Source organism: Beta vulgaris, chromosome 2 (assembly GCF_026745355.1).
Source record: "Beta vulgaris subsp. vulgaris cultivar EL10 chromosome 2, EL10.2, whole genome shotgun sequence".
Taxonomy (NCBI): Eukaryota; Viridiplantae; Streptophyta; class Magnoliopsida; order Caryophyllales; family Amaranthaceae; genus Beta; species Beta vulgaris.
The window spans coordinates 26,976,741-27,003,311 of NC_079203.1; the positions used below are offsets into that span (position 1 = coordinate 26,976,741).

General features: G+C 37.4%; 1 protein-coding gene across 1 annotated transcript; it reads left to right on the top strand.

Moving 5' to 3' along the window:
* Positions 1–7,183: 7,183 nt before the first annotated feature.
* On the top strand, positions 7,184–26,272 carry LOC104906131 (ubiquitin carboxyl-terminal hydrolase 6). The gene is made up of 18 exons (XM_010694846.4): positions 7,184–7,378; positions 7,805–7,950; positions 8,143–8,178; positions 8,259–8,366; positions 12,210–12,310; positions 12,424–12,550; positions 12,987–13,046; positions 13,128–13,195; positions 13,812–13,862; positions 17,944–18,052; positions 20,324–20,412; positions 20,669–20,738; positions 20,867–20,947; positions 21,029–21,124; positions 21,235–21,283; positions 24,378–24,497; positions 24,581–24,655; positions 26,012–26,272. Exons 1-18 carry the CDS (start codon positions 7,333–7,335, stop codon positions 26,065–26,067), a joined length of 1,488 nt encoding a protein of 495 aa, XP_010693148.1. The 5' UTR covers positions 7,184–7,332; the 3' UTR covers positions 26,068–26,272.
* The last annotated feature ends 299 nt before the right edge of the window (positions 26,273–26,571 follow it).

A 26,571-nucleotide genomic window follows, 5' to 3' on the forward strand; every position in this document is an offset into this window, starting at 1 on the left:
TTATTTTCCTTAGTTTGTACCTTTGTTGTCATCATCAAAAAGGGGGAAATTGTTGAACCCTAGTTTTGATAATGACAAAGAAACAAAGGAACAAACTAAGTAGTGAACTAATGAATTATTTAAGTGTATGGTGTCTAAGGTATCAATGCAAGGAACTGGGAGAATACAAAGTCAATGAAGAAGTCAAGAGAGGATTTCAAAGGCTAAGTAAAGAAGTTTCTATGTTGATACTGGAGCAAGCATTGGATCAAGAATAATAGAAGCTAGGCGTTTTATTTTCTAGTTCCAATGTAAAGGAACAAAGAAAGAATGGTAAGGAACTGTGGCAGAATATTTGAGAATGAAGCGTTTGTTCCTCTGTAAGGAACAAACTCAGTGGCACTTAGAAATATGTTAAAGGAACTGAACTATATAAGGAACTAGACTTAGGCGTGTACTTAGTGTAACGGTTAAAAGATAATGGAGTAAGTCATGCCTAGATTATAGGAAATTAGTTATTTCTAATTTCAAATGATAAAATCAGTTTTAAAAAGAAAATCTGTTTTGGAAAAGATTTATTTTTCGGAAAATAAGAAAATAAATATCCGGTTGTTAGAAAGATTTTATTTCAAAGATATTATTTTCTTAAAGATTAGAAATTCAGATTTAAAGATAAAAAGAGTTTATAAAAACTGATTTTCGGATAATTGAAGGAACTCCTATTATTAGGAGTAATGGCTGCATTTTATCCACGTTCATTTATAGTTCATGGGATCATGGGACATGATGTAAACGTGTTCCTTAGGGGAAGGAACATCATGGGTAAATGGATTAAAACGTGTACTCTAACATTAATCCCACGTTCTTCATGATTACACTATAAATATAGAAGTCTAGATAAGTTCCAAATTGTGTCTGACTAAGTAATTAAGTGAGTTTAACTTATTAAGTGTCAGTGCCTTCATTCTCTCATAATAGCCATTTGTTCTTTGCCTTCTTACTCTAATTCCACTAAGCTTATTTCGATCAATTGTATTTTGGTTTTTGGGGTAAGGGAACTTTGAGTGAAGTTCTGTAAGAGAAAGGCTTTGAGTGAAGCTTGTATGTGTGAGAAAACTTCGAGTGAAGTTGAGAGGAACTGCTGTTAAGGGAACAGTGGTTCAGGAACTTGAGTTTAGGAACTCAAGGTAGGGCTCGAGTTAGAATTAGGTTGTAACAGAGTTGTTTGGCCTAATTAGTGAAAGTGTTGAGTTTAAAATCCCTAGTGGTCGAGGTTGTTTCTTCTTGTTGGGCCCAAGAAGTTTTTCCTCGTAAAAATCCCTTGTGTTCCTTTAGCTTGTTTATTCGTTTAAGTTTTAATTTCCGCAAAAAGTTACGTTTATTTCTACACCTACAATTCACCCCCCCTCTTGTAGTGTTCCTAGGGAAATAACAACATCATTAATTCAATTAATCCAGTTATTCAAGAAGAGGAAAGAGAACGGCAGTAAGCCGTGGTCAATCCCCTGTAACCACTTACTTCAACATTATTGGCCGGGGTCAATCCCCTGTAACCACCTACAGATAAATATAATGGCCATAATAACAGAGTCCCTAGTGTGCACATCCCTTCTACTTGGATCACAACAAGATAGAAGGAAGACAGTAATAGAATAATCAGCATAGTAACCAAAGAACCTGTAGGGCCGCTGAACCACTCATACAGGGTAACCTGTTCATCATTTCCCTCCGATATTTCACTTTACGTGATTACCAGCTTTTAATTCACGTCATCACATAAATCACATACACATTTACGTCATCTTATTCAATTTACGTCATCTTGTTCAATCCAGTGTGAACATATTCAATCCATCATAATCTCAATCCATTTATAGAGATTTCAATAACTCATTTCATAAACACAACCGTCACTTGAGTTCAATTATCACTTTGGATTTATAATCATTTCATATATCACAAGTTCTTACTAATTCCAGCTTTCATAAAATCTCAAAATTAATAACAAATATAATATTCATGATAATCATAGATATTTATAGTGATAATAATAACAATAATAACAATAATAACAACAACAACAACAATAATAATAATAATAATAATAATAATAATAATAATAATAACAACAATAACATTATTAAATGACATTAACCGATTTTAATAATGTTATAATAAACACCTTTGTTATATCGTACATCGTCCATAGTCATGTTTCATAATCGAAATCCATAATCGTTGTCCATTTTGTCATTCGTATTCATAATCCACATTAAATCGATAACTCATAATTATAGTCCATACTTATAAATTTTGTAAGCACATAATAGTCACGTAATCAATTCGTTTCACACTAACGGGATCTATGTTTAGATGGACATCGGAGATTACCTCGTGACGCGTGCCCAAAAGTTAAGTTCACCGAACAGATTAGCACTCTTGATATTCCTCGTCTACGAAATCAGAGTCTACAATAGATGTTAACAGGATCTAGGTTAGTTCCTAAATAAACCCTTTTTGATATATGCATATAACATAAACGATTTAAATAATCCAAATAAGTTTAAAGAAATTCTTAATGATTTTAAGAGAGTTTATAAATCGTAAGTTATGGTTTTCAAATCAATAATGAAATCAATTTAAGTACTTACGAAAATTTCTTCAACTTAATTTTATTAACTTGAACAATTATTTTGGACATGAAAAACTAACTTTATTATACTTCTTATTTTTATTTTATAAAATTAGGAAAACATTATCAAGTTATAAAATATTAAGTGAAACTAAAACATACTAACTTAATTAAGTAAGATAGTTTAGGAAAGTCATGGGTTTTAGTTTTAAATATAAAAGTAAACAAAATAAACCAAGTAAAATACAAATAAATTAAAAGGATAAGGGAAAAAGGAGGGGATGTTTACTGATTCAAAGAATCAGTTTCTTGAAACCAAAAGAAAAGAAACGAACAAGGAGAAGGGAAGAACAGAGGGCTCGAAGCAGGGGGAAAGAAGGAGTTCGGGTGCTGCCGAGTTTTGGCCGGTACACGGCCACGCGGCCGGAAAGCGCCGCGAAAGAGGAGTCGCGATGTAGCAGAGGTTGCGAGAAGGAAAGGGGGGCTGCGAATTGGGTTCTGGAGTTGGCAGTTTTTGTTTGTCGCGGTGGGTGGCGCGACTCAGGCGGTTCGAGGGTGGTGGTTCAGTGGTTCTAGTGGTTCAAGGAAGCAGAGGAGGTGTTTGTGAATTGAAAAATCCATTTTTAACTTTCAAAACAAAATTTCAGAAATTAAGGAAGAAGAGAAAGGAATTGAAGCAAACCTTTTTGAAGTGTTTGCTTGAGCAAATTGAGTGAGAGTAATTCAGTATTTATAGAGAGTTTGGTCAGAAGTTTTGAGCTTGGTCAAGGCCATTAATGGTGGTTGTGAAAGGTGTGAGGGCTATGAAGTCTAGCCTTTGAAAATTTACCCCTAAAATCTGATATTGTGGTTTGGCAATTAAATTTTCTACGACAAAGGTTGTGAATTGATGACCAATTTGACTCATTTACTACTGAATCAGACGAAGAAGAAGGAGGAAAGAAGATGGTGAAAACTGTTTTCATTTTTTTTTGTTTTTATTTTACCTTTTCTTTTGGGCTAAAAAGGTATATATGGATATGGACTTGTATTTGTGCTTTGGATTGCTTAATAGTGGATGGACAACTTGTACAAAATACTCACAACCAAAAGTAAATGGTTTAATTAATTAGCAATAATGAAAGGAATAATAAAACAAGTATATGATTTAATTGGAACTTGTTAAATAAATCAAAACTAAATGAAATCATTATTTTAATAAACATAGTTATCAAATAAAATCGTGTTATCATAAAATATTTTTTTTAAGGTGAAAATAATATTAAATCTTAATAAATAATAAAATAATCTTTGAAAATTTGGGGTATTACATTTAATTAATAGGATCTTTCATGAGTTTTTGGATAAGTTTGTGGTGGTTTTCATTGATGACATACTGATATATTCGAGGAATGAGGTAAAACATGATGAGTACTTGAGGATGATTTTGGAGACGCTTAGGAAAAACTAATTGTATGCCAAGTTCTCTAAGTGTGAGTTCCGTTTGGAAAAAGTAGCGTTTTTGGGTCACTATGTGTCTAAAGAAGGAGTCTTGTAGATCCTGCTAAGATTCAAGCTGTGAGTGAGCGGCCAGCTCCAAAGAATGTGTCAGATATTAGAAGTTTCCTTGGTCTAGCCGGCTATTATAGGAGATTTGTGAGAGATTACTCGAAGATAGTGAGGCCCATGACCAACTTGATGAAGAAAGAGTCCAAATTTGAGTGGAGTGAAAAGTGTGAAGAAGCCTTTCAGATTTTGAAGGAACGTTTGACCTCTGCACCTATTCTGACCCTGCCTGATGGGAATGAGGGATTTGAGGTGTATAATGATGTTTCGAAGAATGGTTTGGGATGTGTGTTACAACAGAATGGGAAGGTAATCGCCTTTGCGTCGCGTCAATTGAAACCTTATGAGGATAATTACCCACGATCTAGAGTTAGCTGACATAGTGTTTGCATTAAAAATTTGGAGACATTACCTCTATGAAGCAACTTGTAAGATATTTATAGACCACAAGAGCTTGAAGTACATTTTCACCCGAAAAAACCTGAATATGAGGCAAAGAAGATGGTTGGAGTTGATTAAGAATTATGATTAGGGGTGAGCACAACCGGGTACCCGGTAGAATTTCATAGGCCCGGACCCAGACCCGGATCCAGTGGGTATTAAAAATCCGGAATTGGAATTGGCCAAATCGGGTCCTAAATTTTTGGACCCAAACCCAAAACCAGTGGCTACTAGGTCCAGTACTGGGTACCCAGTTGTAAGTTTAACAACATATTAAGATGGGCCAATTGAGCTATAAATTTTTTTTTAAAATTAAATGGGCCTAAAGGCCTACTAAGTACTAACTTTTTACTTAACAACTATTATCCTATTACCAATTCTATATAAGTATATGAAAAAAACCAATTCTAAGTATCGGGTACCCGGACCTAGACCCGCTCAAACCGGGTACCTAGAGCTGGAACCGGTCAAACTGGGTACCCACTAGGTACCGGTTCCGACAAAATTCTAACCAGAATTGGAACCGGATCCATTTTTTTGGACCCAAACCCGAACCTAGTTGGATCGGGTCCGGACCCGGCGGGTCCATATCGGGTCTGGGTTTGGGTACCCGGAATTTCTGCTCATCCCTAATTATGATCTAGACATCCAGTATCATGAGGGAAAAGCAAATGTGGTTGTCGATGCCTTGAGTAGAAAGTTGAGCCATAGCGTGAGTGCCTTGATAGTCCATGAGGAGTTGTGTCGAGATATGCAAAGGCTGACCTAGAAATTTTAAATCCTGGGGAAAGTTAGGCAAGATTGAGCGCTTTATCTTTAGGGTTGTCAGTTTTCGACAAGATCAAAGAGGGTCAAGTTGGGGATGGACACCTAGATAAGATTAAGGAGAAAATGAAACAAGGTAAGGAAGCCGACTTTAAGATCCATGATGATGGAAGTTTGAGGTTTAAGGGAAGGCGGTGTGTACCAGAAAAGTGTAATGACCTTAAGAGACGTCTTATGGATGAGGGCATAACACTCCATATTTTGTGCACCCTACCCATAAGAATCAGAACCCGCAGAGTCAAAATTAGCCGTAGATCCCAAAATTTGAATGGAGGAATCCTCACTGGATTCCCACATTTTAACCGTCTCATTCTCCTTCAATGATGTTCCCTGAACTGAAATTCAGACTGACCTACCGACGGCAACCCGCAAACGACACTACACTCAAATGTCTTCACCTCTTTTACGCTTTCAACTGCAACCCCTAAAGCCCCCAACCCTTTGGGACTCATGCGCTTAGCAGCCTCCCCACTTTCATAGAGGCGAGTGAAGTGAGTGAAATGAGATTCTTCGAAAAGGTGAACACATAGATTCAATATAATTTTTCTATCAAGATCAGTTTCCTTTGCTAGGATTGATCTTAAGGGCTCAGGATTAGCCATTTCCAGTGAAGGCAAGTGAGAAAGAAGAACAGTGAGAGATGAAGAACAAGAAAGAGAAAGCGCCGTTTGAGGGAGAAGAGAAGAGGGAATTAGATCTAGGGTTTCTCATTTTTGATTTGCAGAAGAATTTAAAGGGGGGCGGATTTCAGGGTTGGGGGAAGTTCTGAATTGGGAGTTGGGAGCAGTTATGGAAGATCATAAATGGGGGGGGGGTTTTCAAAATTCATGGGGTACCCCTAGTTTTTAAAAAATGCACCATGTACCCTTACTATTTCCAAAAAATGCATAAAATTCCCTTAATGACTAACGGTGTCAAGTTTCCATTAGTCACTAACCCTACTTAAATCCTAATACTAACCTTAATTCTAACACTTATCCCTAACCTTAACCTTGAACTCTAACCCCAACCCTCCCACCACCGGTCCCCCACCCTCCCACCACCCTCCGCATCCCCGCAACCACCTCCTCCCCCCCCCACACCACACCCCGTACTAGCAGCTTCCCCCTCCCCCACCCTCCCACGACTCCACCCACCATGGCGAATTCCCCCCTCTCCCCTACCCGCTATCGAATCCCCCTCCCCATCCGGTAGCGGAATTCTTGTTGCGGTACCGGTACTCTGCTTTTGATTGATTTTCGCCGGAGGTTTGGTCAATTTTGGCTGGAGATCTGATCGATTTTGGTTGGTGTTTTGTAGCCCAGTTTGATGGGGGTGGCGATTTGACAAGGGTTGGGGGAGGGGGAGCTATGGGAGGGGGGGAGTTGCAGCTACGGGGGTGGTGGGAGGGTGGGGTGAGGGGTGGGCGGTTGCGGGTTGGGGGACGCAGGGCGACTGTGGGGGTGGGAGAAGGGTAGACGCCGTGGTGGTAGGGTTTAGGGTGGGGTGAGGTGTTAGACTTGGTATTAAGGTTAGGATTAGGGTTAGGTTTAAAGGGTTTAATTTGGGTTAGAGCGGTTCATTAACCCTAATGACTAACGGACACTTGACGCCGTTAATCATTAAGGGCATTGGTTTATTTTGTGGAAATAATAAGGTTACAAGGTGCATTTTTTAAAAACTAAGGTACCCTATAAATTTTGAAAAACCACGAAGATACCCGGTGAGAAAAAAACCCAAAAAAAAATCGTAAAAAACATGAGTCAAACCCCCTTTGGCAAGTTTCCTACATTTCTCTTGCTTGTTAAATCTCACAAAAGCTAACTCGACCCTGCGAAACAGCAAACCTCCTTCGTCTTCCTTCCCACTCATTCTCGGCTTCTCGCAGAGCGCCAATTATCCCTGCCCTATTTCTCTCCCTAACTTCTTCAATGGCGGATTCTCAGAAGGGTAATGATGGTGCCCAAACACTACGAGGTTCTCTTCCCAATTCCGCGATTATCATTTTATTGTCGTCTCTAGTTTAGGCGTAGAAATGATACTCTGCTAGCTAGGTTTTCTTTTTGGAAAGCAGCAAATCATTTCAGTTAGAATCGTTTATAGAGCTCAGTGTTGCACCCAAATGAATTCAATTTGAGTTCTACAATTGAAATTTGAGGAATTGTGTTTTTGGATCGACTGCGCATATTTGAATAACTAGGAAACTTCTACTTAGTTGATTTATTTAGGTCATAATTAAGTCAGGTTTGTCTTTCTTTTGGATTCTCAAACTTATCATATAGGAGTGAGTTTGATGATTGAAGGTGGTTGTTTGTGTAGAAATTGTTCAGTCTTCGAAATTCCATCTTATTTATTTGTTTTTTGACTTAATTTTACTTTTTTTTTTTTGAAAATGGTTTGCAGTGAGTGTCAAATGGCAAAAGAAGGTGTTTTCTGAGGTGGAAATTGACACTAGTCAGACCCCTTATGTTTTCAAGTGTCAGTTGTATGATTTAACTGGAGTGCCACCTGAAAGGCAGAAAATCATGGTGAAAGGTGGTTTGTTGAAGGTAATGAGGTCACGGAAGACGCCTAACTATTTTTCTTGTACCGAAAATGTAATGTCGAATGTGGCATTTCTCGGTTTTGATTTATGGTAGAATGTGAAATTATGATAAGAGTATTCTGGATGTTTTGTTTTATGAGGATTTCAAGTCCATATTCTTATGCATACTCAGCTAACTTGTTTTATACAAAATTAGGACGATGCTGAATGGGCGACTGTTGGAGTGAAAGAGGTTGGAATCCTTTCTTTCTTTCTAATGATTTTTTTGTATTACTGTTTTCGATGTATTGCTCATTTGTTCTCAATTTTCAGGGTCAAAGATTAATGATGATGGGAACTGCAGATGAGATAGTAAAGGCTCCTGAGAAAGGACCGGTCTTTGTAGAGGATCTGCCGGAGGAGGAACAAGTGGTGGCTGTGGTATGGTTTCTCGATCTAAGTCTCGAATCAGATTGTTTTTAGGAGTAGTACAAAACTTAATTTCAGGTTCTGTATATGGGATTGTGGGGTAGTTGCTGAATGGCTTTGATTATTTCATCTTCTTGCTGTTTATTATTTTTTCCAGTTTTACTGTACTCTAAAGTAACTACAGTTCCGATCATGTTGAATGTTGGATCTCGAACGTTTAAGACATTAGCTCGGTGTCAATGTTCTAACCTGAGTTGATACACTGAGTTGAATTTCTCAGTTTAGCTTTTTTTTTTTTTTTTTTTTTGGGTTAATTCAAAGAATTTGGGATTCATATTGAGGAACTTAAGCACTTGCTGTTACTATCAGGTGACTAACCTCCATTAGATATTGTTTTATGCAACAATTATATGCACAAAGTTAACATTATCTCTGTCCTTTCGCTGTTCTTTTATAACTTCAATTTTTTGAGTAACTTTGGCAATCGTTAGTGCTGCTGTTGCTATATTTTTGTGCCTCAGGCCCTGATGACTGTTGACCATTGCGCTTGTGCACACAACAAATTACTACTTCTCTGTATGGGGTTGTTAGTGTGCAGAAATAGCTTGAAATTCGGTTGTTGGGCTCCCCAAGTTGTCCCTTAGTTTGAGTTATGTGAACTTAATAGTCATCAGAATCTTTCTGGAGATAAAAAGATACAAATTTTTCTATAGATAGGTGATTAGCTGATGTAATAAGTGCTGCATTGACCATGTGTTTTGAGTGCAGCAGCACAGTGCTTAACTATGAATTAGGTTAGGAAATCGCTCCTTTAAGAGTGAACAACACGGTAAGGGGCTCACGTGTTTTTGGCCCTAATATTTTAGGACTATTTTGGGTAAGGTTCATAGGTGTTAGAATAATTTGTGATTTATTTTGTTGAGGAAAGTTGTTTACATATATGTATACCTAGTTGGTTTGGGAAACCCTATAGTAGTTCTTAAATCGAATTAAGACGATATTAGTTCAGGTTTGATAAGCTGTAGTGATGTACTTTGCTAAACACCTAGTTGAGTTGAAGACAACAGTTTGAGGACCCCTCTATATAGAGGAAGAAGACATTAAAGAAATTCAGCTTTGCCAGATAAAGGTTACTTTCTCTGACATGTAAAACGTGTCTGTGTGTCCTAGGCAAAGTGTCTCCCTTATTGTTGTGGTTCGTAAATTTTATAGACCGTTTGAGCGTTTTTGTGGTGAAGTATGTGATAAGAGACTTCCTTAGATTTAACGACATTGCCATAGAGTAATCTATGGTGGTGTTGGCGATGAGTTGCTGTAGGTTGTCTTCACTAGGGTAATTGAGTTGTTAGTGCTGGCCTATGTTGATGTTACTCTCTGTTTGACAGTTTGAGCGTTTATCTCTTAGGCTTTTTGCTTAGGCATGGGTGGCTTGGGTCTAATTTATTCTAACATGTAAATTTTAGGCCTCTTGATCTGTGACATCTAACAGTTGCTGGTGCTGCCCCTTCCACATATATCTACTGCCCCTGGACAAGCTTTATTCTTTTGTTGCTAAATGCTTTCAGGCAGATAACAAAAATAGGAAACCTGCTTTCCTCCGATCCTGATCTGTCACTATCCTCAGGTGGAAAGGCTGCTAGCCTGCTACATATATTCTGTAGGTATTCCATGCTTATTTTTGTGTCATTTTAAGGGAGTGTTTAGTTAGGAGGAAAACAATTTCTTGTAGTGGTTTTCTCATTTTCCTTTGAGAGGTTTATAATGGGTGGAAAATAGTTTTGCCAAGGATGGAAAATAGGTCTTTGGAGGATGGAAAAGATTGTCCATCCTAAAGGGAAGAATACTGCATTTTTTATTTTCCTCCCTACTCCCTACTCCCATCCTCTTTCTCTTCTTTCACCTATTCTCTATTTTTATTTTTCTACTCAACGCTTTCTGTAAGTAACTACACAAAGGAAACTAACTTACAATTTTGTTTTCCCTTGGAAAATAATTTCCGTCCGACCAAACAAAGCTAACTCTCTCTCTCTCTCTCTTTCTGATGTGGCAAATAATTGTACCATTCAGACTTCTTTGGAGGTGAGGGCTGCTGACTTGGTGCTTAAGTTGTGTCCATGAGTAATATGGATTTGGCATGGATATTTTGTTTGATCAAGATTTAGTGTCTGAGACTTCTGAGAGGCCATTGCTGCCTGTTCCTGCCTGGGTGTTAATGTTTGGGTTGTTTGATAAGTGAGATAACCAATAGGATCTGCTCCAATTTGCTGACTTTTCCTTTTCCTTACTACTCAAATTCTATCTGTCATTTCCAGTCTGTTGTTATGTTAAGTTTTGATCCCCCCCGCCCCCCCTAAATCATGCCAGATAAAGGGCAGAGCTATAGTTAAGATAGGTAGCACATCAAGTCTTTTGAAGGGATCTGCAGATAGTTAAATAGCTCATGTTGGAGGTCTTATATAGACTCTTTGTCCACTTTGTTTGGAAAGTTGACGAGAATATTTCTACATTAAAGTGCTTGTTCATGAACTCCAAGTTTGGAGTTTAGACTTTCTTTGATGCATCTCAAGTTTGCCTTATTTATTTAAACAATGGTTTTTGCCAGTCAGAACTTGATTCTCCAGAATCTACCCTTTTTTCTTTTGTAGGAAGAGTGAAAGGACCATGTGATGTTAGCAGTTTCACCATCAACTTCTTTGGTTCCAAGTTCCAATTAATAGGGACCGTAATATCTGAATTGATGGTACGAATATAGGATTTCTGAGATAACTGAAACTGGATTAATGAAGAAGACTGCACAATTGGATTGTTCTTATTTCTTCATTTTTTCACAAAACATTCTCTAGGTACATTTAGAATATTGTTATTTATGCCAAAGTTAACAGCTAGGACTAGGAGTAGTTTTTCCTCAAGTATGATCGTGCAAGAAGAACCGTGAGGGCATGCTTATGGGGCTTTGGGCTTAAATATTGGAAAAAATTAGGTTTTTCCCCTCCTTCCTATCCCTCCCGTTTACTTTTGGCCCTGGAACAGTGATTTGCAGTTCCTTTCTATTAGTTGGCAACTGATATTGTCTGGTAAATTGCTGAACTTTTAACAATGTAAGACCCATTGTGGTACGAGAAGTTGCTGTATATTGGGTGTGTTTAGAGCTTTCCTGTTGGTCGATGGGCAGCAACGTTCATTATCAGTTTTGGAGTACAGTGTAAGGTTCTGCTTATGATTTGCGACCATCCCTTGCCTAATAGGCAATACTAATGTTCTCGAGTTGCTTATATCCTTAGGCATTCTTCTTGTCCTTGACATTGCAGTTTTTAAGCAATATATCTGCCTGACATTTAGCTCAGTTTAATCTTTGTTTCTTCAGTTTTGAGGATTCTCTTTTCGCCTTCTGAAATTTTCCTTACTTTCGTCTACCCTCTTAACAGTAAGAAATTTCTTTATTGAAAATCTTGCCATTATAAGTTTATAACCATTGATGATAGAGAAGGACATAAATACCCTTCAATAGTACTCCTTCAATCCCTTATTCTTTTTTAGCAATAGGATTTGACACATTAAGTCTAGAATGAAAGGTGGGCCATAATAGGTGATTGTCGAAATATTGAAAATTGGATAGTGGGGCATCTGACATCCTTCACAGAGGGAGAGAGAAAATAAGATCACTTGAGATATGTGCCTATAAAGGTGTTTCTTTATCATATTTTGTATGATGATGGTGTTTTTATAACCCAAAAATTTTTGCAAAAGCAATTTGGGACGTTCATATTTTGGCAGTGAAGAAGTGTGTAAAATATTTAGGGACAAAGTGATTATTGAATTTTTTTGACCTTGTGGTTTAATTCTTTATGCTTGCAGGGTCATTCTGCTGGTCTTTTCAATTTAGGAAATACATGTTACATGAATTCCACAATTCAATGCTTGCATTCAGTTCCTGAGCTGAAGTCTGCGCTATTGGAGTGAGTTTTTCCTTCATTTTGCACTAGCTTTTATCAGAACCTCAGATTTTTGGCTTTACTTTGTCTAATTATTCTTTACGTCTCCCATAATTTTGCTTCTGATTATTGAGCAGGTATTCACAGTCTGGTCGGAACAATGAGTTGGATCAGACTTCTCATCTATTGACTGTCGCAACCAAAGATTTATTTAGTGACCTCGATAAAAATGTCAAGCCGGTGGCACCGATGCAGTTCTGGATGGTGTGTGTATCACTTTATAGCATTGGATTAATCTAATAACATTATTTGGTCCTGTGAATTTTCTGAGAGATAAATTCTAGATACTTATTTTAAGTGATATTGAGGATCTGACCTTTTCCAGTCCCTTGATGTACGAGCTGTGGGTTGTTGATAAGTTGTTACTGGAGTCTTTTGTTACTCGCATCATATCAAATATTGGTGTAATGGAATTTTTCATCTGATCTCTGTCCAAATAAAGGACTATGATGTGTTAATATCTGCTTCTACAACCCACATTTGCAATAAAATATCGTACTTATGTGCTTTTTTAGTTTAGGTAAAGTAGAATATGTAGGGTAATTATATATGTTGTTCCCCTATGATGAACTACATCCTGTATTTTGTGCTCATGCGCTTGTGACATTGCAGTACTCATTTGATAATCTGATTCGTGCAGGTATTGCGTAAAAAGTTCCCTCAGTTTGGTCAGCTACAAAATGGATCTTTTATGCAACAGGTTCAATCTTAGCTGTCCATCTCATGGCATTTTCTTATTACTTTAAACCCATTTGACATGCTACAATTGATGAAATCATAGGATGCTGAGGAATGCTGGACACAGCTTCTGTACACCCTCTCTCAGTCTCTTAGATCAGCCAGTACTAGGTAACTTGTTTCTTGTCAAAAAATATCTGCTGCGCTTATTCCTTTTGATATGCTTTCTCTGCATTCCTGGTGCCAGTGTCTTGATCTAATGTTCTCTTTTTTGTTGGACTGTTGTGGGTGGTTGCTTGTTCATTGAATATGCAATACCTATGTAAACTCTCCACTGTTTTCTGTTGAATAAAGGACTTTCATACAATGGTTGTGGTGGTTGGTTTAACACATAATATGTTTATTTTCATGGAATCTGTGTTATATTAAATCTTCTGATGATCATGTCACATATATGCCAGAAATTTCTGACCCTTTTATTTTGCTGAACTATCTTCGGTATTGGCTGTTCAATGCAAACATTTTCTCCTTAGGGTTTCTATGGTATAATGAATGATGTCCCACTTTCTGAAAGAATGAATTTTTAAATATAAGAAAGGAATGAGATACTTCGCTTAGTTTGTCCTCTTTTTATGTATTAGATGAATTATACTTTTACCAACTGTATGAGTTTCTCTGATTTGTCTGGCTCAATATTTCAATTTTGATGATTATAAAATTGCTAACTTAACCCATAACTTATCACCTTTCATTCTATTCATGTTTATGCTCTCGATTTGATGTGTAGTGAAAATATTAGTGCTGTGAAGCGCCTTTTCGGGATTGAACTAGCTAGCAGGTAAATTTTTGTTATTTATTTGTCGCTCTTTTTTTTTTTTTTTTTTAATTATGTATGCTTGTGGGTGTCTACCTCCTTGTCTTCTGAAAAGGAATCTACTCCATACTTGTGTTTGCACTCTGCTGTCTTCACTTTTTTTTTTTTTTTGTGTGTTGGCTACTGCTGTATTTAATGGTTTGTTTATATCCAAGAGTTGAAGAGGGGTAACCATCAATTTTGTCATTTGAATGACTTAAAGATGGGGATTTCACAAAGTCATACTGTTGACGTGGTTATTATTTTATTTTTTGGGTAAGGAGAGCCTTGACAAGTTGGGGACTTGGGAGGGGAGTAAAGGGGATCCCAACTTGCCAAGGGGGAGAATTGATCCCAATATCTCTTGGAACTGGGTGAGATGCTCTAACCACTAAGCTATCCCTCACTCTTGTTGACATGGTTAGAGGAGTATGCAATGCGGTCCACTACAAGACTACTTAGGTAGAAATTTTCATAAGGAGGAGGTGTTGGATAGGCTGGCTTATTGAAATTTGAATTGAATTAAGGGATCTTTTTGCTGATTAATCTAAGCCAATGAATTACAGTGGTCTGTGTTTTACACTCCATGAGAATGCTAGCCTGCTGGGGTGGCTGCTTTAAGATGGAACTGCTATTACTGGCTTGGGGTTAAAGTGATATTCATCTGCTTATAGATCCATGGTGGAGGATTGCAGGAGTACCAAGTTTTATCTTTTATGTGGTAAGAATTAGGGTCAGAGCTGGAGATATGGTGAGTATTCAGATGATAACAGGTTGCTGCTAGTGCTCATCTGGGATATTACATAGCGTTAGTCCAAAGGACGTTCCATTGGTTTGCAGCAATTAGTTTCTCGAAGTTGAAGTTGGGCTAGAGGCGATTGTAGGAAGATGCTCAATAGATACTTATCGGGACCCTTGGGGGTGCACACTGCTGACATGGCAAATTTGACATTTAGGCCTGTCTAAATAGGTGTCTGCTTCAGATCCAGTGGTGTCTCCTTGTGAATAATTTTAGTCAAGACGACATTGGAGTTAAACACGCTATAACACTTGTGTAATTCATGGCTAAGAAATGAAAGGATCGGAATCATTGAGTGTAGGAGAATGCTTTAGGTCATGTTCCACAAAATAGCTTAAGGTGTTATGTTTGGTTTATATAAGCGTTGAACTAGATGTTATTTTTTTCCGTTAGTCATTACAAAAGACTAAAAAAGGAGCTAGGTCGAAGAAGAGGAACTTAGCCGAGGTAACATTTTAATGAAGGTATTAAGGTGGAGGTCGGCATTTTACTCACCTATGAGGCCTATTGAAGTATTGATTTTCAAAGTACTTGACTGTCTTTGCTTGATGGCTTGGAGAACTTGGGGTCTCAGGCTCAACACCCAAGCGTACGAGAGGCTTGTTTGTACTACTGGATGAGCATCTTTAAAATTAACCATAATCCATCCAATAATCATAATTTCTTGGTAATAGATTAATTGAGATTATCATGGTCAAGCTCTTGAGATCAAGAACGTTAGGATTTGGTAAATTAGGAAAAGACCCAAATCTAAGTCAAAAATCTTTAAGAAATTATAATATATTTTGGAATAGTGTTAGGCTGTAAAAGGTATACATTTTAGGAATAGATATTGGATAGGTATTGAGTTGTTCAATAGTTTAGATAACTTGTCCTGATGATGTAAATAAATTCCTTTTCAATAGTACAACTTTTTTGTTTGCTGGAAAAATTAATTATGTTTGTTGAGAAATCATCTGCTAGTGCAACTAAATAGAAGTAGCTTCTAGGCTTAGCTTGTTGTGGGTTCTATATTGCTCGTGTTGCAGGCAAGGACACGAGTTATGTGGTCTAGCATTGATACATAAATTATGGTTTGCTTTTGTTTTTTTTTTGTTTTTGATTAGAAAAGATAATTGATTCGAAGACCAACCCATGTAGTCTAGCAAGGCACACCAGTTTAGAGGCTGGGTACAAGGCTAAACAGCCCGGAAGTAAATGCTCAACATATTGTTGGGATGAGGATTTGAACCCTGGACAATGCCCTGGAATTCAGGGTTGGTACTTCACTGATGTACCACCTCTCCCTCTTATGATTTGCTTCTGTAACGGATTTTGGTTTTGCCGTTCCGCGAAATTCTGTTAAGGAACGCCATAATAAAAATCTCGTACTTCTCGCCGCGTTGTCCGTTCCATAACGCAAACTCTCTGTTTTAGAACGCTTTTATCCCCGTTACATCTGTTCTTTCAAACATTGGCCAAAATATTTTATGATTTAACTATATAGCTGATGAAACATGATATTCTGATAGATTTGATTACTTTATGTTGTAATAGTGCTTAATAAACTAAAAGAATGCAAATAGGGTTAGAACATATTAATGTGAATTGTATAAAAAATTCACCCTGTGTTGTCCACGAAACGTTCTATTTCCCTGTCAAAAGCCGTTCCCGCGACAACGCGACCGTTTCCGCAAACATGACCGCGTTTTTTTTCCCTAGTGGCAACAAAGCACGTTTCCTTGTAGCTAATGCAATAATCTGGTCTATTTTCTGCCTCAGTTTTACCATGTAGTTTATCCATTTTTAACACCCTTTCTTTGTCATGTCCTCTCTCTCTCTCTCTCTCTCTCTCTCTCTCTCTCTCTCTCTCTCTCTCTCTTTTTCTTATTTTCTTAACTGCGTATTCAGTTGCTGCAATGATGGATAAGTTTCACAGGCAATATGTTTTAAGTCTCATACCACTTTGTGCTAAGCCTGTCTGGAACGTATTAGTGAAGATAGCAAGCAGCAGTTGTATATACTCGCATGCTAGATTTTATAGATGAAATTGAGCTATTTGCTAGCTAGTTCTCCTTCTTGAGATACAGATTTCATTGGCTATTACTTTCTTATTCGTAGGTTCCACTAGATGTTTGGACTCGTCATTTTGTCCTGTCATACCCGTATTGAGTTTTGACACAACTCAGCCTGGGTGTGGAGGTTCAATACAACTAATTGAGGCAGCTCTGCTGGTAATTCTGACACGAACATAATCCATGGCAGAGTGCAAGAAGATGATTGAGAAATTATTGATTTAGGGTGCATAACGATGTATCTGCAGCACTGGGGTTTTTCCGTTTTTCTTATTCGTTTCTCCAGGCACCTTCCCTAGCATTTGCTCTGGTTATCTGGTCGCCTGCTGCATTTCCTTTTTTCTCTTTCTTGGGCTGTCGTTTCTTTTCTTTGACCCTTCTGCTTTGTCTTTCCATCCGATTATTATAGGTGGGGTAGTAGTCATGTGGACATGCAAGTTTAGTAACTTTGGCTTTTTTATTGTTTTGCGTTTCCATGTGCAAACTTTTCCTCTATTCTATGTTACTAGTTGCTAATATTTTTTCTTATGCCCTCTTCATTTTTTTTCTTACAAGTTACTCCTTCCCTTCTCTTAGTTGCAACATTTTGACTTTCATGCTTGTCGAAGCACAAGTGACCATCAATATTCATAAAAAAGTTGATAAATTGAAAATATAAGTTGATATGATTCCAAAATTCAATTTCTGGTCAAATTAGGTTTTATATGTTAGTCAAAGCTTTCTGGTCAAAGTATATGAATAGTATAAAATTTACATCATACAAAAAAAATAAAAAGTGTCACTAGCTCCTGTTCCCATACAAATTCCGAATGATGAATTGAGCAAGCAGATTTTTCTATTAAAATATTGTCGAACCCTAAGTCCAAATATTAAATTTGGACCTCTCTTGAACTTATCCGCATGTCTTTGAATTTAGAAATTTCTGTGTTTGACTCTCGAATCCATAACCAAGCCAAATAACTACATCAGTTTCATTTGGGTCTCGAGTATACTGGAAGTTATGATGATTATACTTGCTGTAGCATAGATCATAAGAGTATCTTCTATGATGTACTTTCTCTTGTGCAAATTGATGACGCAGTAGTTTGTGCCTGTGTGGGTCTTCCTAATGCTATGTGGTGAACACTTTTTATTGTATGTGAAGTTGTTTGCGTTATTGTGCTTTCTTTAACATGGTCTTGCTGACTATGTTTCTTTTATAATGATGTAATAGGGTGTACTGTCAAGAAAGTGGTGAAGAAAGTACGGAGATGGAATCGACCTTTGCTCTAAAATGTCACATATCTCACGAAGTGAACCATTTGCATGAGGGGTTAAAACATGTAAGCTCAAAGTCTTTTTTATTGTCTTTTTCACTCTCAATTCTCTCCACTTTTTCCCACCCTGGTTATGAATATTAATTGCCGTTTTGTCATCTAAAGTTATGTCTTTAGCGGTCTGTATTTTTTGGCTCTTTACTTTCCTTGGACTACTGGCGAGATGCTGACTTAGGCTATGTTTAGTGAACTTGAATGTTCTTGTGGAAGTTGGTTGTTTCACTAGCTAGCAATTTTAGACTTTTAGTCGCTGCTGTTGGTGGTTGGTTATTAATTATCATCTCTTAGTGACCCCTGTAATAGATTGGCCCTTTGCTATGAATTAACATAGCTTGGACAGATTATAATAATAAAATAGAGAGATTAAGGAAGAAGATGAACTTTGATTGATAGTAATAGTAAAAACAGCAAAAGTAACCAATATTCAAGCTTTGGAGAGGCTTGATTCTCTCCCAATTGAACTACAAGAGCTCACCCAATTATTCCTTAACAATTTTCAACGTACCTTTCTCTCTCTAATTAACCCTATATGTAGAGTAATTTCCTTCGCCTAACTACCTAGCTTATTCTCCAAGCTACTCATTAAGATAAAACCTAAATTACCGTTCCCTAAAATATCAGTTCATAGCACCCTTCAAATAGATTGGCCTTTTTCATGGATTCTGTGAAGTATCAACACGAGCATGGGTACAAAATCCAGAGAGAGAGAGAGAGAGAGAGAGAGAGAGGAGAGAGAGAAGGAGGGGGGGGAGAGGGGGGGGGGGGGGAAGTTGGGGGGGGGGGGGGGAAAGTTGGGGGGGGGGGATATAATTCTGTTATGTTGCTTGCTGAGAAAGTTGTATTAGTCTATAAATATAGCAAAAGAGAGAATGAGGTAGGAAAAAAATGTAATTCTGTTATGTTGCTTGCTGAGAAAGTTGTATTAGTCTATAAATAATAGCACTTGGGCCTGGCAATTAAACTAGAGTTATATATATTTGTACACGTATATGTATGAACGTGTGTATTCAATAATTGTCATGTTCCATACCCATGTTCAGATTTAGGATATTGTCTAGAAATTTGAGTTTCTGCTGAATCAGGCACGTACTACACCCAAACCTTCTATGCAGTCCAGGTAACATAGGTAAATATTCAGAATATCTAGTTGTTAAGGTAGCTGTTGTACAAATGAATGTAGAAAATTTTATTTACTAATATTATTGAATTGGATGAAGGATTTTGGGGATGAAATTTGTCTTTTAAGTAACCATGAATCACTTTCATTAGCTTTTTGTAAACTCTAATTAAAATACTAGTCTTCATATCCTCATAAAATACTAATCTGTACCTCACCAATCATCTGAAATTGTGGTAACTAGCCGTTTTACCAAGTCAAAATACCTTTTGCAGGGAAAAATTGTGTAGGGCATCTAGCCAACCAATCAGATAACTAGTATCTACAATGAAATCCGCAAGACATTGCACGAGGTTGCTGTATTTGGCAGCCTTATTAAACGTTGATTGTCATGCCATTTAAGATGTCATCTAGCCTAATAATATCCGCCAAGGAAAAAATGTGGAAACGGTAGCGGTTGCGATGTCTCTTTTGGAACAAAATAATGGATTCGAGCATGACTAACGGGGCGTGAATGTTTTTTCAAAAAGTTCACATTTACTGATTTATATACCTCAAATTGCCGTTCCTAGTTTAAGAAGAATTTTCTTTGGTATAAAGTAAACCAAATCTTTCGTATGACTGGGTTATGTCTTCGGTGAATGAATACTTTATATATACATGAATGCCTCATCCTATTATTAATATGAATAGAGAACTTGATATGGATTACCCAACTTGAAAGCCCACATCACATCTTCTATCTTCTTTGGTGTGTGTTGCATCGATGTTGCTTTTAAGTTGCAATGCACGTTATCCCTATTTCTTTTTCTTTGTCCAACAAGGAGCACACATAATGAGAATCAAGAATGTTTCAACATGGCAAGTCATCGTTACGCAACGGATGATGTGACAAGGACGACGTGATTGACATATACTAATTCTACTTGTACATGTATGCTAGAATCCATCTTAAGAAATTTTCTATGTAAACTACTGCATTGTCAACTATACTTTTGCTGCATCCGTTCTCATATGCAAGACCAGATCTTTTTGTACACTTCGAGAACCATCAGAATCCTTCTGTAAGGAATCCAAGCCGTATGCTGTTATCATGAGTACAAATAACTTGAATCTTAGTCCCTTGATTGAGTAGACATTCCTGGTTGTCATCCTTGCAGGGTTTAAAATCTGAACTTGAGAAGAACTCGCCTACATTGGGGCGAAGTGCACTATACTTAAAAGAGTCACGTATCAGCGGTTTACCAAGGTAACTTGCTTATATTCCTAACCATATTTTAAAATGGAAAACTGTCTGCCAAATAGCGTGTTTCAAATGTGCTTCACTATACATGAAATACTGGAATGATATATACAACTCCTGAATTACTGACTCCTTCATTTGGAGGTCCTTTTTATGATCCTTGATTTTAGAGGGCAGAGGCACATAGTTTGTGGAGTTGCAGCATTTGGTTTACATATATACGAATATGATGATCTGTTCTGTTTCTTTTTTTTGGGTGCAGGTACTTGACTATTCAGTTTGTTCGTTTTTTCTGGAAGAGAGAGTCAAATCAAAAGGCAAAAATCTTACGGGTAAGTCTTACCCTCTCTGTACTTTTTTGCAGTTGTGAATGTTATGTTGGAGTTTAGAGGCTTGATACTGTGATGGTTCCTCCGAGTTTGGATAAACTGCATCCTCACTCTCGTATTATGATATCCAGAAAGTAGATTATCCTTTGGAATTGGATATCTTTGATTTGTGCTCAGATGAACTCAAAAAGAAGCTAGAAGCTCCTCGTCAAGTATGTATACGTTTCTGCTTTTTGAATCCTTGATTTTCATGTTTCACGAACTTTTGAAATTCACCATTATCCTGCTATCAGATTCTAAGAGATGAAGAGGGTAAAAAGCTTGGTCTCAAACCTAGTGAAAAGAATTCTGGTTCTAAAGAAAATGACGTCAAGATGCTTGATGCTGAGGTATTTACTTTCTAGCTGAATGTTTTGTCAATGAATATAGAAAATTTTCTTTTCAAATTCGAAGGTTTTTTCTGGTCTAATTTTAGCTTTTTGGCTGTATCTGCTAATAGGTGTCTTCAAATGGGAGTGGAGAATCATCTACAGGAACTTCTATAGAAGGTATGATGTATCTCTAACAATTAGAATGATGAATTTCATCATTTAATTTAATTCCTGTATTTGTAAGAAAATCTCAAGCCTTCAAATAGTCTGATCTTTAAGAAAAGGTATTGGAAGGGGCTTCTTATTAGGAACAAATTGTCGGTATATTCTCGTGAACACTTTGTGATGAACGGTTTGTTATAAAACAATAGGAATGCACTTCCCAAAAGCTAGCTCAAGAGGAGGAGAGCCCATTGTCCTATATAAACCACACACCAACCTCCCATACGGTCGATGTGGGATTCTTCCCCTGGGATCAGTCCATAACATTCGTCCCCCCATAAGGACCAACGTCCTCGTTGGTCACGGCCACGTTGGTCACAGGCCACCACTCTGAGGTTTGGCTCTGATACCATTTGTGATGAACTGACATCACTAGGACAGATTAGATAAGAAGATTAAGAAATAAAATGGACTTGATTGATAGTTTTCTTGAAAAAACAGTAAAATAAGATGATAATTACAGGCTTTCGAAAGGCTTGTTCTCTCCCATTGAACTCTTAAAAGTTCACCCAAAGCACTACTCAATATTCAACATGTTTTTCCCTTTCTCATTTCCCCTATATATAGAGTATTCCCCTTAATAACCTATCTATCTTATTACCCAAGCTACTAATCAAGATAATACCTAAATTACCCTCCCCCTAAGATCAGTTCATTACATTACCGGCCCCCCAAACTTCCACCTTGTCCTCAAGGTGGATAGAAATTTGCACTTGACTCTCGGCTTTGGCAGCAGTATTTGTAACCATCTTTAGAACATTGTTTGCGTTGTCGTTTGAGCTTTTCTGTGTCGAATGTTGATTTCATCAACTTAAGTGACTTTTCCATGGCCAAAAATTCCAGCAACTTAGAAGGAAAAAGTGTCCGATTATGGGTGCAGTGGGTAAAAATTGAATAGGAAAGAAGAGTGTGGGACTGGCGGGGAACCAAAAGGACTATCGGTCGGAAAGCTTTGATAAAATTAGTAGAAGTTTTAGTGGGTAAAATAGTGAGTTGAAGGGTTCAGAGATGGAAATTGAAGAATAGTGTGGAGTAATTACAAAAAGAGTTGGCCTGGTTGGTTAATTAAGGGGTGAGAAAAATAAGTTTTTGAAATTGAGTGGAGTGGCTTCTTAAAACATGGGCTGATGAAATGGGCTGATGATGTAAAATAAATGTAGATAAGGGGCCCAATTCATTGAAAATGGATGAGTGGGTCAGGTTCTCCTCATAAAATAAGCTAAATAAGTGAATGTCATCACTCCATTCGGTGAAACACATATCTTGCATGCCCTCTATTCTGAAAGGCAGTTGATGAAAAATTGGGTGGGCCCTAAAATTCTGACCTCAGCACTTATGTCACCATTTTGGCCTTTTACTAGATTGTCCTTAATAATATCTTCTGAAATCTGCACACTTTGCTGTTCACCACCACCACAGCTTCACGTTCAATAGTAGCTTGACCACCAGGGACCGTACCGCTCTGATATAATTTGTTATAGAACAATAGGAATGCACTTTCCAAAAGCTAGCTCAAGAGGAGGAGAGTCCATTGTCCTATATAAACTACACACCAACCTCCCATACGGTCGATGTGGGATCCTGCCCCTGGGATCAATCCATACACACTTGTCAGCTTAAATTCTAGAATGAACTTGATGAAGTGTACAAATCTCAGAACAATTCTTAATCTTGTGGTTCAGAAGTCATGATTGGGGTTGATGTTGGTTAAGAGACAAGTTTAAAGATTTGAAGTAGTATAGGAGATTGTACATTTGGCTGTTGATGAATTAAGAACAGTAACATGCTTCTGTGGTGGAGCTCCTGTGCCAGCTCAAATGATAGTTTCCTTGTGACGTCTACTCTGGCATGTAGGGACTATATCTTTGTGGTTTATCTAGTGTGGCTATCCCACTAGCAATTTTATGGGAAAAATTAAGCCATGGCAAGAATGGAGAAAACTGGGAAGGAAAACAAGCAGGTGTAGATCCAAAATACAACTTCAGTTCTTCGTTGGGCTTTTTTACTGCCCATTTGACTTGCAATAGGAACTTAAAAAAGTTCATGATAAAATTCCGAGAACTTTGAAATTGATGTCACTTAAACACCATTGTCTTCCTCCACCTAACCCCCCCCACCCCCCCCCCCCCCCCCCCCCCCAACCTCCACCCCAATTTTTAGGATGAATGGAGTGAACCAAAGATTTTCAGCACTACTTTACTGCCTCCACTGGCAAACTCTTTTTTAGTTGCCTGCCTGAAATTGCTAGGCTGTATCTTGACGTATGGAGACCTGCTTTATATGTGCAGTGACAAGTCTGACAACATGATTAGACAGGTTATTGTATAGCTGGCTAAGCACTGTCAACTAATTGAAGATTAAGACTTGTACAGCTCATAGTGGATCAGAAAGTTTGTCAAGTTAAAGCAAATGGACATAATGTTTTGATTGTCCAAACTATAAAGATTAACACTACTTGAGAGGCCTGGAGGGAATAATTCTAACTATTGTTAATTTTTTTAGATGGATGTTGCACCTGCTTCTCTTAGAGTAATTCAAATAAATAAGTCCTTGTAAATGTTCTGACAAAGCATTGGTGATCGCTGATCACTGGTAGAAAGAATGTCCAGGCCACTGTTGCAATGTTTTCTTCCAGAGTAGTAGTGGGCACTGATGACAACTGATGAGATATTGTGTTGCTTAATCTGGAGATTGTTGTAATAAGTGAATGACTATCAAAAGAAAAGTCCATTTGATGATAATGTACCAAGCAGTTTAGATGTTGGCTTTCGCCTCCCGTTTTATTTCTTCTTATTAGAGTCTTTCTACTGAAGGGTATTAGATTAGTTGATTGAGAAATTGTCTCAGCTTACCCAAATTCTGCTTTATTGCTGCTGTATACTGAGCCATGCTTACTGTAGGGTAATCTCCTCTCGTGCAGCCAATTTTGCCATATCATAAAAAGTTATTTATTATCTTTGTGTCTCAAGGAGTTATATTTATGACTACATTGCCTCAAAGTTCATATTAGACCTTGCTTAATGTGATTTTCATGCGTCTGTCATTGCAGCTGCTTCATCTGAAAAGGAGATGCATTTGACTGGAGTCTATGATTTAGTTGCCGTATTAACCCACAAGGGTAGAAGTGCTGATTCAGGGCATTATGTTGCTTGGGTGAAGCAAGATGATGGTTAGTGGTTAAAGCAACTTACATTTGAGCTGTCAACATCAAAATTAGATTCGCTGAGCACTAAGAGATTTTGTCTGCTGCAGGAAAGTGGATTGAGTATGATGATGACAATCCAATCCCTCAACGAGGAGAAGATATTGTGAAACTCTCTGGAGGAGGTAAGCTCACCTCCCCTGCTGTCCCCCATCCAAGGGGAAAAAGAGAAACTAATTATCTGACTGATTTCAAATGAGATTCTTTATTTATATTTTGTTTGATTGCCCTTCTCAAATCATGAAAAATATCTACATGCTAACTTACATGATCTAGTTCCTAGAGCATCTTTTTTATCTATTTCCTCCGTTTCTTAATAGAGGCATCATATTTACTTTTTACACTATTTGGATATCAACTTTGACAATCCTTAATTACTTATCTATAAAGATAAATGTAATAATTTTAGTTATTGATGGGTTAATCTCAAAGTATATTTTCAAAATAGTATTTTTTTATAATTTTTAATAATATATAATTGAAGATAGGTGGTCACAGATGTGCATTGGCAAGTGTAACATCAATATGATACATCTGTTAAGAAATAGAGGAAGTATGTATTTATTGGATAGAAGGTAGCTTACATATAAGAGTGTGGGTCTACCAAGTAGTACTTGGTATAGTGGTTTGGTTTGTATCTCACAACCTTAAGGTTGTGGGATCAAACCCCACTAGGCACTTTGGGGGTGGGGATTTCTCCTTATCATTCCCCCCTACTCCCAAGGGGCCTTGCGTGCAAAGTGCGACTGGGTTGTGTGCAAGGTTCCGGTACAGTTAGGACGCCTCTCCCTACCTTTTTTTTAAAAATATATATATATATATGTATATATATGAGTGTGGGTCTACAATTTAGATATCTAAAAACTGATGTACGTTTACTCTTCTAACTCTTAAACCCAAACCAGGGTTAAAAAATAATGGCGATAACAGATATAAAGGAGACCTGAAAGGATATATAGGTCATAATACATGGCACTTAGATATCGAGAAATTTGGACAGAATTTTCTTATATATATAGTTTAGAAGATGCCAATCTTGGTTTAGTATATGCTGGAGAGGGTTAAACAAAATACAAAACCCCAAGTTTTTTACAAGATAACTTGCTTAAGCTAGAAGATTACCCACCCTGTCATACAACTGCTCTTGAAAGTAAGCCTGACTCCTGGTAACTAGGCAAGGAGCTTCCTGAAATGAGACATGATATCTGTTGGTGAGTTATGCAAAGTGGTTCTTGAAGAAATTCATCCACCACCAGCTCGGAGTCTGAAGTTATGATGACACTTCGCCATTCAGTATACTTGATATTCTATGATAGGGCTTTTCTTTATAGTAGTAAATCAGCATATTTTCCTTCATCAAATTTTCATATAGGTACTCTGGACCCCTGTTAATTTTGCAAATGATATTTACCAGCCGATATTTCTTTATGTCGCCATTGTCAATAAGAACATCTAAGTCAACATGATACTCTGTGTTTCAGGTGATTGGCATATGGCATACATCTGCATGTACAAGGCCAGAGTCACCCCAATGTAATCTAGTTTCACGAGTTCTCGTGTGACGTATAAATGTTACGCTATTCACTTTTATGGATGTGAATTTGTAGACTTCCAAACAATTTTTTCCTATGTTTTACTCCATTTATGTTATGCTAGGCGTTTCAGTTTCAACGCTCTAAGCTTGCTTTATCTGTGAGGAAAGCCATCATCTTTTTTATCTACATGTTCATTTTTTTGTCTAATTTGCTGTTTCGTGGTATCTCCTTTTCCTTTGCGTTGTCAATATAAATGGTTTCATTTATTTGAAGTTTGTAACTAGTTTTGATGACAAATTGGGTGGAAATAGTTAAATACACTCAAGATGTATCCGTCTCATTTATTTTTATAAGAATTCTACATGATTTTGATTTACCAGTGAATGAATAGCACTATCAATCTGGACAGCAACCTTGTTTAAGAATATTGATTAGACTGTGTTGTGTTAGTAACACATAACATGTTTTACTTCCTGGTTCTTTCTTCTTTATGAGAAATAGTTTCT

What these genes read in the sequence shown, in the direction of transcription:
- LOC104906131 (XM_010694846.4), top strand. Translation starts at nt 7,333, where the DNA reads ATGGCGGATTCTCAGAAGGGTAATGATGGTGCCCAAACACTACGAG. An exon ending in CGACTGTTGGAGTGAAAGAG is followed by an intron (nt 8,179 to 8,258) that starts GTTGGAATCCTT and finishes CTCAATTTTCAG; the next exon opens with GGTCAAAGATTAATGATGAT. An exon ending in ATGGATCTTTTATGCAACAG is followed by an intron (nt 13,047 to 13,127) that starts GTTCAATCTTAG and finishes ATGAAATCATAG; the next exon opens with GATGCTGAGGAATGCTGGAC.